This window comes from Danio aesculapii, chromosome 17 (genome assembly GCF_903798145.1).
Source record: "Danio aesculapii chromosome 17, fDanAes4.1, whole genome shotgun sequence".
Classification (NCBI taxonomy): Eukaryota; Metazoa; Chordata; class Actinopteri; order Cypriniformes; family Danionidae; genus Danio; species Danio aesculapii.
Window position 1 is genome coordinate 23,592,841 of NC_079451.1, and position 12,190 is coordinate 23,605,030.

Genomic DNA, 12,190 nt, shown 5'->3' on the forward strand with positions numbered 1-12,190 from the left:
TGAGAAAATGACCTTGATATTGTTATTGTTGACTGAGTTAAGCCATGTCAAAGATTTGCTTCATCTCAGACTCTAAAAATCATCTATTTTTTTTTAGAAATCCAATTTTAAAAAGTTTATATTTAAAACTGCAATACATCTGAAGCATAATGGTCCTGATTATGTGCCATTTTAACAAATTAAATCTGTTATTCTCCCATTTTCAGTGATATACTGTATGACATTTTATTTGATTTACGTAAAATTTGCTGTTTAAAAATCTGCTTCCTGCTACTCGCGCTTCATAACAGCTGACCCGTCTGATGAAAAAAATTCAAACCATAGCATCAGTATGCTCTCTAACCTAATTATTTAGCAGTTTATCAGCTATAAAATGACCTAAAAATAAGAAAGTTGCCTTGACACAAGTTAACCATTCTTGAAATTTCAACAATGAATCTGAAAAATCTCCATATACATTCTACACTGTCAAAATTGCTGTAAATTTTACAGTATTGCTGGCAATTTTGGTTGCACTACAAATTAATAATTGCGATTGTGCTGTAAAACTAGTTTTTCAATGTATAAAATCTAAAATAAAATCCAAATTCCATCATGAACTGTATCATTTTTCCAGTTCTCCCCAAAATGAAAATGACCTCATCATTTACTCTCAGCGTGTGGTATTAAATCTTTATTCTTTCTTTATTCTGTTCTTAAAGACAAAAAAAAAAAAAAAATATATATATATATATATATATATATATATATATATATATATATATATATATATATATATATATATATATATATATATATATATAGAAGAATGCTGGTTTCTGGTACCCATCGACTTCCATAATAAGACAAAAATACTGTGCAGTCAATGAGTTCCAGCAACCAGCATTTTATATGTTTTTTTGTGTTCAACAGAAGAAAGAAACTCAATAGGTTTTAAACAAGTGAAGGGTGTGTGAACTATGACAGAATTTTCTTTTTTCAGGCGCACTATGCCTTTAGTTTAGTGTTTTCCTCTTGTATCATGTTCCTCATATTTTGATGGTGGATTTTAACTTGTAGGGTAATTAATTGTAAATATACAGTGGGGGAAATAAGTTTGCAAAGTAAAAGAAAACAGTATTAATTAGTTTACAAATTAAGTTATTAAACACATGAAAAAAGTATTGAACACATGAAGAAAGGGGGATGTAAAAAGGCAGTGAAAGCCCAGACAGAGGCTGAAATCTCTCAGTAGGTCTTCAGAAACCCTCTGCCTTTCATCATTGTATATTAATATTAGCTGCTTCAGTCCAACATCTACATTACCAGGAGGATCAAGATGAAACAAGAGTGGACATTTCAGCAAGACAGTGATTCAGAAGAGCCAATCAGAGCCAAGACTTGAATCCAAATCAAATCTTACCATTCATGACTTCATTCTCTATATGAGACGCGTCTTTAAGCTGCATCTTTTATATAAAGTATTAAATACATTTCAGTGGTTCAGTACTTTCTCCTTGTCTCGTTCCTTTGTTATTACACATAACAAAATTTTCGGATTTTTTTGTTTTGTTATATTTTTATGTTTGTATTGTTTGGGTTTTTACCAAAATCTGGTTCAATCCCATGTCAACAGCTTCTTTAGAAATATTATGCCCCCCCCTACAAAACATGACGTGTTCAATACTTTTTGAATGAACCCTGTTTGAATGAACCCTTTCTAGTAGAAATGTTTCTTTGTAAACTTTTTATCAAACATTTTCATATTGCATACAACCGGGGGTGTATGGCACACAAAATATCACAAAGTGGTTAGTTAAAGCTGAATTAGTTAGTGCCTACCTCCATGCTAGGACTGACAGGAGACTGTGCAGGAATGAAAGGATGAGTGAGGAGAGGTAGAGAAAGACAAACAGAGAATCAGTAGTGTTAATAATAAACACAACATGCATGCAGCAGTAAACAAAGGGTGAACAAACATTGGAGAGTCTGTAACATTGGACATTATTAGGGTCATGTTCCTGCTGTGTTTATAAAATTCATCTGGGGCTGAAATCACTAAATCCTTCTTAAGAAACAAGAATAAGAGAATGGGATCAATTCTGAAAAGTTTGTCAGAATTTTATTAAAGATAAAAAATCACATTTTTCTTGTCATATACTCACACCCAAGTGGTTCCTAACTTTTATGCATTTCTGTCTATTCGTAAACATAAAACAAGATATTCTGAAGAATGAGCCATTGACATCCAGAGAAACAAAAATACTAAATTAGTCAATGGATGATTTTTCCATCATTCTTGAGAATATCCTAATTTGTATTGCTTCTGCTTGTTAAATGGCTGAATGCCTCCTCAGTTTTGCACAAAAGCGTCTTCTAAATGACTAAATGTAAAAGTAAAAGAATCTCAAACAGCTCTTGAACAAGTGGAAGAGTAAAAGATGACAGAATTGATCATTTTGTTGTAAACTATACCATTAAGTGGGATTCCTAAAAAATATTAACATCTCAGATTTGTTCTTTAAGATCATCTTTAGGAACGTTTTTTCTTACAAATAAAATGAAACAAATTCATGACCAGTATATTTTAATTGTGTCACAGTTTTTTATGTAAAGTGTGTGAGAAGTGCTCCTTTAAAAACATCAATCCTCAAAAGAATTTACCTGCAAGGAAGCAATATAGAGTTTTAGTTTTAACATTATTTGTTGATAAAACATTTCTCTTTAAAAGTTAAAAGTATAAGCTAAATATAAAGTGTGATTCATTTGATTTTTGAACAAATTTTTGTGAACAATTTAACAGTTCGCTCCTGAAGCCACAAGAAAATCTTTGAAAATGACGTTCTTTTTTTACAGCCTGTAGTATTTCCATCTAGAACTCAATAATAAAAGAATCCTAGTATGCTAGTATGTTTAAATAAGTCAAATATTTTCGTAGTTACACGTTTTTTGTAAAATTTGTAAAGATGAATAATTGAAAAAAAAACACACTAATTTAATTAGAAATCTTCCCTTTTGGGCAAGTTATCTTAACTTTTGAAGGTCAAATTTTTAAGATCATTATTTTCAAAAATTTAGTTTTTTCTCATTTCTTTTGTCTTAAAGGGATCGTTTGTCAAAAAATGAAAATTCTGTTTTCATTTACTCACTCTCCACTTGTTCCCAACCTGTTTGAGTTTCTTTCTTCTGTGAAATACAAAAGAAGATATTTTGAGGAATGTTGGAAAGCAACAGCCATTGACTTCCATAGCAGTTTTTGTTCCCTCTATGGAGGTCGCTGGCTGCTGATCTCTGCCATTCTTTAGAACAGTGTTTCCCAACCCTGTTCCTGGAGGCACACCAACAGTTCGTGTTTTGGATGTCTCCCTCATCTGACCCATTAACTTCAGGTTTTGGAGTCTCTTCTAATGTTCTGATGAGTTGTTTCAGGTGTGTTTGATTAGGGAGAGGATGAAAATGTGTACTGTTGGCATGCCTTCAGGAACAGGGTTGGGAAACTCTGCATTAGAAGAGACTCCAAAACCTGAAGTTAATGGGTCAGATGAGGGAGACATCCAAAACATGAACTGTTGGTGTGCCTCCAGGAACAGGGTTGGGAAACACTGCTTTAGAATATCTTGTTTTGTGTTTAAAAGAAGAAAAACACTCAAACAAGTCTGAGGATGAGTAAATGATAACAGAATTTTTAGGTTTGGGTGAACTATCCCTTTAAGAACAATCTCAGGGGGGGAAATAAAGATGAGAAAATTCCTAAAAAGATTTTTGAGGAATATAAAAGATTTATATTTATTTCCTCCGCAAGTTAGAAAATAATTTTGAGAATCTGCCCCTGATCACTCATATTTCAATACTGTGTAGTGACAGTGAAGGGGAGGATGTGATTTTGTCAAACTCACTAGCAGTGCTTCATCAGAGGTGCTGGGGGATGGTTCAGCAGACACAGAGCGAGTGTTGGTCAGGCCCGTGAGGGACACGTTGGAGAGTCGTCGTTTTCGGATGCCACTGCAGTTGTTGGGGATTTTAAAGGCACAGCGTTTGTGGTAGTTCAGCCCGCAGCCTGACACAAAGACAGTCAGTTATTGAATCTCGCATAAAGCTAATGGAAGTTTAACAGAGAGTACAGTATTTACCTTCACACTTGAGCCCCTGCCTCACTAAACCCCACAGCATCTCTCCACAGTGATCGCAGAATGCTGGAGCTCGATATGAGTGGACGAACAGAGCGTGAGGTCGGATCTGAAAATCCTCCACTGTAGCTGAGGCTGAGGGGGTCAAACAACAAGCGAATCTGAACTTCATTCTGTATTTTGATCCAAAGTAACTTCCAGTAGACAAACATAATCCTGTTGCACTACTACACTTGATTTTGGTATTATTGTAAATAAAAAAGACAAGAAAACATGTTAAATGAGAATCTGAAATATTTTATGGCATACTTCAAAAAATAAAGATGATTTAGTATTCAAAAATAGATTATTTTGAATATATTTTAAGTCTTACACTTCATATTTTCTGATTTTCATAGTATTTGTAATAATTTAAGTACTTTTACCATAAACCAACATATCAACATTTGGTAGAGGCTGATATTTTAGAAATTATGGGATGTGTTGAAAAAAAATGCAATGATTGTGTTAACTAGCGCATTAGGAGTTAAGAAATGCGATCCAAAGCTTTTGTTTCATGATGGGGCAGTTAAAGGTTTAAAACGACAAATAGGCAACACTTTATTTTAAGTAGTAATTCTCATTAACATGTGGCTCTTTACCTGCCTATTATTAAGGTATTGGCTGTTGATTAGTGCTTATAAGGTACATTTCCTGCATGACAACATTCTACATCCCAAATACCCCCAAATACCCAATACCTAAAACTTAACTACGGCCTTATATACACTTAATAAGCAGCAAATTAGTAGTTTATTGAGCTAAAAGTTTAATGGTTGATTAATAGCGAGAATTGTACCTTAAAATAAAGTGGGCAAATTTTTATTTCAGCTTAAAAATACGTTACATTTGAAAGAGTCAAACAATGGTTGGAATGTTTTGTAAAACATAAAAATAAATAATAAAAAAATCTTCAGATTAAATTAGGTGACACCCTCATTTAAGGATACTCCAATTTTAGCTTTTTATTTCCACCCTTTAAAGCACCCAGCTAATAAGCAAATCGTCCAGCTATAATTAATAAAGTGTCTGAGCTTGACCACAGTGTGTTTCTGTGCTGTACACTTTCACAGAAATCTGCCCTTAAATTATAACACAAGCATTATCATTTTTAAAACATACCATTTAAACTGTACTGAATAATAGGAATGACCCTGTGTCTTGCCCAGAAGCACAATATCACTATAATATTATATTAAAAAATACAATTATGAAGAAAAACCATTTGTGTAAATAGAACTGCAGAAAAAAGGACTTGAGAGGGAAATTTTAAGACAAATTTAAGCAATGAGTCACTTAAACCCTAACTGCATCTCATATACCCCAAAATTCAATCATTTGAAATATTTTATTTAGCTGTTTGACATTCAACCAAACGAAATTCAGAAGTCTTTTGTCTCTAAATACATGGTAGTTTCAGGCATTCTCATTAACTGCATAAATCTGCTGATCTATGACTCACTTCACTGTAACAACCACAATTACGCATAACAATTACAAAATTAAAACTGATCAAATTACCTCAGCTTTGATCTCTTTTTATTATTCTCCTCTAACCGTCCTGATACTTGCAATTAACATGATTTGTGCACTTTATTTGAAGTTGTTTGGTAAATCTGCATCTGCTAAAAAAATAACATCAACGTAAATCCTGGCAAATTCATTAAAGCACACGCAATACCTGATGAGAGACGTCAAGTTTTGACAACCTTAAACTCTCAGACATCTGTTATTTGTGCATAATTGTGGCTGTTCAAGTGAAGTGAGTCATAGATCATCCCGAGTGCTTAATTTCCAATTCACAACTTAAAATCATAATTAAACCTGTTTTCCCATAACAACTCACATAAATAAGCACGGTTTTGTTTGCATTATATGGACTTTCGACTTCATGAGGGAATTTGCTTCGCTCTTAATCCCAGCAGCACTGAGTAAACATGTCATGATTAAAAAGGCAAACAAATGTTGCAGAGGGAGTTCTATCTTTATTTTACGATCCGTCCTCTTTCGAGCTCCCACAAGGCATGTGTATCTTTGGGGTGCAGATGGATGAGAGGGTGGGCCAAATCCAATCTATCAATGGCCAGTCTGGCACGCTTTGCCCGTCTCCACAGAAGTGCCACAAGGCCTGGGCAGCAGGCTCTCTGGCCTTGCCTAATTCTAATCAGATGGGCAGACCGTGTGTCTGTCAGGGTTAATGGGCTAGAGATGCTGGTCCCTTTAGAGGGGCCTGTGGTCAAGTACTAATTAATTGAAGATTCATTTTTGAGTGCTTTATAAAAAAGACAGAAATCTGCATGGCAGCAGGATATTTTGCTTTAACCCTTGTGTGCCAATTTCAAAAAGTTACACATGGGTCCAACATGGGACATAAAAGACTACGTTTACATGGACATCAGTAATCGAATTATTCACCTCAATCTGAATAAGACAATAACATGATTAAGGTGTTTGCAAATTTTTTAGTAAGGGATGACAAATGAAGTCATTTATTAAGGATGAATTTACATGGGTTGCTTTTTGAATGTTTCTTTCATGATCCTGTTTTACATGTCATAGCACATAATTTGATTAACGTCACTGCGTTTAACACATTTCCTTTGGAGTTTCGAGTAATTTCGGGTGTTTCGTTTTTTATTTGTAGATTTTAACCGCAGTTTGGCACTTTTACTTTCATTCAGGAACATTTCATGTATGCCCCCGTGACAAATGAGTTAAATGGAATTTGATACTGCACGCCTTATGGGGGAAAAAAAATCCGCCTTTGGCAATGTAGGTGTCTGTGGTCCTTCATTGACTCAGTAGGTGCAGAGCATAGTGTGTAGACTATCCTGTCACAAAATGCTGCAAAATTCCTACACAACGGTAATAGTTTGATTGTGGTGTTTACATGTCTGTACTGCACTTCAATAATGCGACTAAAATCGGCATACTCCTCGTCTTATATCGATTTCTGTTCAGTTAATTTATCAAAAATCGCTGTTTGCATACAGTAGTATATTCTTAATCAGAGTGTTGTCTTAATCATATTATAATCTGATTATTGGTGTCCATATAAACGTACTCACAGTATATCAAAAAGACATCATAAAGTGTTTTTATACACTTTGACTGACATAGATTTCTTCAGCAACCATCCTGAAGAACTCATTTTAACCCTTTAAAGGTCCCATTAAAAGTTAGTATCAGTATTCTTAATTTTTAAGATATCTATAAGCTAGTGTGCTCCAAAACAGTGACAAAATTCGCGTTTAGAAGATATAACAGTGAAATAAACATGTAAAGCTTGCAGTTTGTCACTTCCACCTAAATGGATCAATGATTTTTTTCACGTCACCTCATACTTCTTAACCAATCAAATGTTCTCTAATATCTGACGTGCCCCACCCCCTTCAAGGCGCTTCTCATTTGCTTTTCATTTGATGAGCTCTGCCAGTAAGAGTGATAAAATGCTATTGGCTGTTTTTTAAAGGGGAGGAGCTACATTATGTCCCACCCTCTTTTCATGTTTCGGTTGAGATTACGTCAAACATTGAATAAAAATGGGTTGTTGCTAGATCAGATGTGGTTGTGGCCGGAAGCTAACGGAATAATTATATTATTTATTAAATTTATTGTATTTTGTTAATGTCTACCCCCGATCCCAACTCTAAACCCAACTGTCACAGTAATGTCAAAACAGTAGTTCTACTGAGTATTATTTATGTTGTTTATTAAATTACCCAATGAATTGTATTTTATTAACACCTACCCCCACAGCAACCCTAAACCCAACCAGCACAGCCGCAGTGGTGCAGTGGGTAGCACATTCACCAAACAGCAAGAAGGTTGCTGGTTTGAGCCTCGGCTGAGACTGATGAGTTGGCATTTCTGTGTGGAGTTTGCATGTTTGCGTGGGTTTCCCCCGGGTGCTCCGGTTTACCCCACAAGTTCAAAGACATTTGGGAATGCTAAAATTGACCGTAGTGTGTGTGAATGAGTGTGTACGGATGTTGATTCTGCTGTGGTGACCCCAGATTAATAAAGGGACTAAGCCGAAAAAAAGAATGAATGAATAATTTTGTACTGAGTATTATTTATATTATTTTTTAAATTACCCAATAAATTGTATTTTATTAAAACCTACACAGTAATGTAAAAGCAGTAGTTGTACTGAGTATTATTTATGTTATTTATTAAATAACCCAATGAATTAGATTTTATTACCACTTACCCGCCTACCCTTACCCTAATCCCAACCGTCACAGTACAGTAAAAATGTTAATTATTGTTATACAGTGTTACAAAAATGATGCTATATTGATGTGTGTATCTGCAGCTTCATCCTATCTACACTAAAAAATATTATATATAAATATTATATATTATATAAGAACTTCACGGGACCATTGTAGTACATAATGGTATAGTACAAAGTATCATTGTAGCACATAATGTTACATAATGCCACCGCTGTTTTATAAAGATTAAAATCTATTATGTTCTATATAATAAATACATTGCAGAATTTTCTTCATTCATTCATTTATTCATCTTATTTTCAGCTTAGTCCCTTTATTAATCTGGGGTTGCCACAGCGGAATGAACCGCCAAATTATTGAGCATATGTTTTTACGCAGCAGATGCCCTTCCAGCTGCAACCCATCACTGGGAAACATCCATACACACTCATTCACACACATACACTACTGACAATTTAGCCAACCCAATTCACCTATACTGCATATTTTTGCACTGTGGGGGAAACCGGAGCACCCGGAGGAAACCCACACGAACACAGGGAGAATATGCAAACTCTACACAGAAACGCCAACTGACCCAGCAGAGGCTCGAACCAGCGACCTTCTTGCTGTGAGGCGAACGAGCTACCCACTGCACCACCGTGCAGCCCGCAAAATTTTCTTCTTTATGGATTATTTGTCTTGGACGAGTGTGTGAGTTAAACATACATCTTGATCAAGTTATTTTTTGTGCAGTGTCACAAAAGCTCACATATAAACATTTCTAGATATATACATACAAAATATATCAGTAACACCCCCAGACTATTATCATTGCAGAATTTTAATTCATTTGTCCTGGAGTCCCTTAAAAGCAGAAAACAGGAAATATATGATCTAAATGATTTATTTATTTATTTATTTAAAAGCTTTAACAAAAAAAAATAGACGCCTGTTGGGAAAAGATGTGTGACTTTTTGCTAAAATGCCGCTGGGATGAAATATTGTGCCAATATGGACATTTTTGTCTTGTATTGGTCTTGAGAGGAACTATTTTTAGTACCCTAGCATAATATATTTATAAAAGTAAATGAGGCAAAAATATCACAATTTCATTTATAATACACATTATTCCTACCAACATACGTGCTGTTTGCATTACCAGCCTATCACAGTGATCACAGAAACTGAAATGAAAAGACCAAAATCTCCATAAGGATGCACAACGCACCTCCAAAAGCAGCGCTCCCTCAAAAAGCAGCATAATCTTAACAGAACCTTCCGAATCCACCAAGCGATATGACAAATTTTAATTGCCATCCAAACTCTTCCAAACAAACCCAGCTTTATTTATATTTGCAAATTGTAGTATGAAAGGGAAGCTTTTGGGGCGGTTGGAGTGTTTTGATTGGCTCTTGTTGGCTGCATGTTGACAGGACCAATAGCGTCTGAGTGGCGAGCTCAGCGGGGGAACTGCCTGCCTCAAGGCTCGCGTGTCGCCTCCTCTCCAACATGGCTTCCCCTTGCACGCTCAAGTAGAATACATTCTGATTAGCCATTCTGCAGCTAAATTACCTCAATTCATTCAAATTATTGTTTTGCCTTTTGTTTAAAGGCCAAGATATGTTTGCAAGTTGAACTACCTGTAAACTGTCATTAAATGCTTCAGGGAAATGAGTATGATGCTGAAAAGGCATCCTGAGTTGACTTAATGCAAATACTTGTTTCTCCAGTTGTATTTTTTTTCTCCCGTTGCTGCTGGTGGAAATCGGAAGTTTTGTGCCCTACGCACTCCGGCCAGCCATTCCTCTCTAAAGGAAAAACAACGGTACAGTCAGGGCCTAAAATGAACACACTAAGTGCCAGTGTGAGTAAAGAGCAGTGCTGGTGAATGTGTGGGACAGTGTTACTCGTCAGTTTTCATTCATTCTGAGAATGCATCATGGAAGTATTTCAGTGTGTATGTTATATGATGCATAGCACTGGAGTCTTCTGACATGAGCAGCTCATACTAACAGTGACTACGTTTACATAGACATTAGTAATGGATTTATTCGCCTTAATCTGAATATGACAATTACATGATTAAGGAGTTTATATGAGTTGCTTTTTGAATGATCCTTTCATGATCCTATTTTCATCTTATAGCACATAGTGTAGTTTTAATGGAATTTGATACCACACACTGGGAAATAAAACCTCTGCGTTTCGCGGTGCAGGTGTCTGTGGTCCTTTAGCCTGCATTTAGACTGCAGATCTTGCTGGTCAATTCCGATTTTGTGACCGTATCTGATTTTTTTTGATGACCATCTTACATCATCTTTTAAAAGTGACTCGTATTCGATTGTCTGCATTTACACAGCACACGGCAAAGGCACAATGCGCAGGAAAAAAAGAGCGGGCGCTGACTGAAGCTGATCATAAAAGAGTGCTCTTTTCTCCATTCCTGGATTTAATCTGTTTGCAGGGTTTAAGTTTTTATTCTTTTTGACAAGTTGTTTCACTATAGTTTATGTCAGAAACGCTCTCATTTGGCCATCTTTTAATCTAGGCCTTGTTAAACAAGTAGGCATTTTAATGTCATGGCAAGATTTATGCACGTGATGCACGTATGCAACCGTTTTATATTAATTTATAGACCATTTCAATGTGGTTATGTCATTGGCCCATGAACATTTCCTGCTTGTTGTCGAACTATTTCATAACCGTAACAAGAGGCAGTTCAATCATAACTTAATGTTAAAACAGCTATCATAACATTATTTATCAGTATGTATTTTGGATTCTCTGAAGCTATAGAAATTAAAAATGTAAAACAGGAAATAGGTAAGGAACATTGTTATTGTTTGCTTCCCTTAAAATGGTCAATATTGGTTACGTGGGAAATATATTGCGCTCTCTTGCTCTCTCTCTCTCTCTTGTTAGCATCCTTAAATACTGGTGCTACATGACAAGATAAAAGCTTTTTAGTCCTCATGTGTGATTTTAAAGTTTGGGACTCTACTGAAGTCTGTTCTGAAATGAAACCATCAAACTTGACGTCATTTGCTATGCTTTATGATGATACACGACTCGCATTGACAGGTGAAAATTCGATCTACCTGCTTACACTGCAGACACGAGGGCACAGATCCGATTAATATCGTATAAATTTCCACATATGAACAAGGCCTGAATCTGATTTGAGTAAATTGGAATCCATGTATTTTTTTTCCTTACATGTTTCCTCCTTACACATACATGGGTCATCCGATCTGTGCCATAAGGAAGAAGAAAATCAGAATTGAGTCACTTAAACCATGCAGTGTAAATGCAGCCTTACTGACTCGGTAGGTGCAGAGAATAGTGTCAAACAGCCGTGTGTGTATAGACTATCCTGTCACAAAATGCGTCAAAAAACCTACATGACGGTAATCGTTTGATTACGGTGTTTACATATACTGCACTTCAATAATGCCACTAATATCGGCCAACTCCACATGTCCTAATCCGATTTCTGTTTAGTTCGATTATGACTTTAGTCAGATTAAATTAATCAAAAATAGCTGTTTACATTATAGACTCTTAATCAGAGTATAGTCTTAATCATATTAAAATCAGATTATTGGTGTCCATGTAAACTTACTCAGTGTTTCAGTGTCTTGGTTCGCAGTAAACTATTTTTGCAAGGGCTCTAATTTTGCGACAATTATAATGTGTATTATTATTATTAATAATTTAAATTCTTATTTGGGGCGACGCGGTGGCGCAGTGAGTAGCACGTTTGCCTCAAAGCATGAAGGTCGCTGGTTGGAGCCTGGGTCAGTTGGCATTTCTGTGTGGAGT

General features: G+C 35.6%; 1 protein-coding gene across 1 annotated transcript in view; it reads right to left on the reverse strand.

Moving 5' to 3' along the window:
- Nucleotides 1-12,190, reverse strand: part of prkd1 (protein kinase D1) — a 90,391-nt gene that overhangs the window by 34,274 nt on the left and 43,927 nt on the right. The window contains exons 3-5 of the mRNA XM_056477622.1: nt 4,110-4,241; nt 3,876-4,036; nt 1,822-1,845 (exon numbers count right to left, since the gene is read on the reverse strand). Coding sequence (XP_056333597.1) covers nt 1,822-1,845; nt 3,876-4,036; nt 4,110-4,241 — 317 coding nt within the window. The remainder of the gene's footprint in view (nt 1-1,821; nt 1,846-3,875; nt 4,037-4,109; nt 4,242-12,190) is intronic.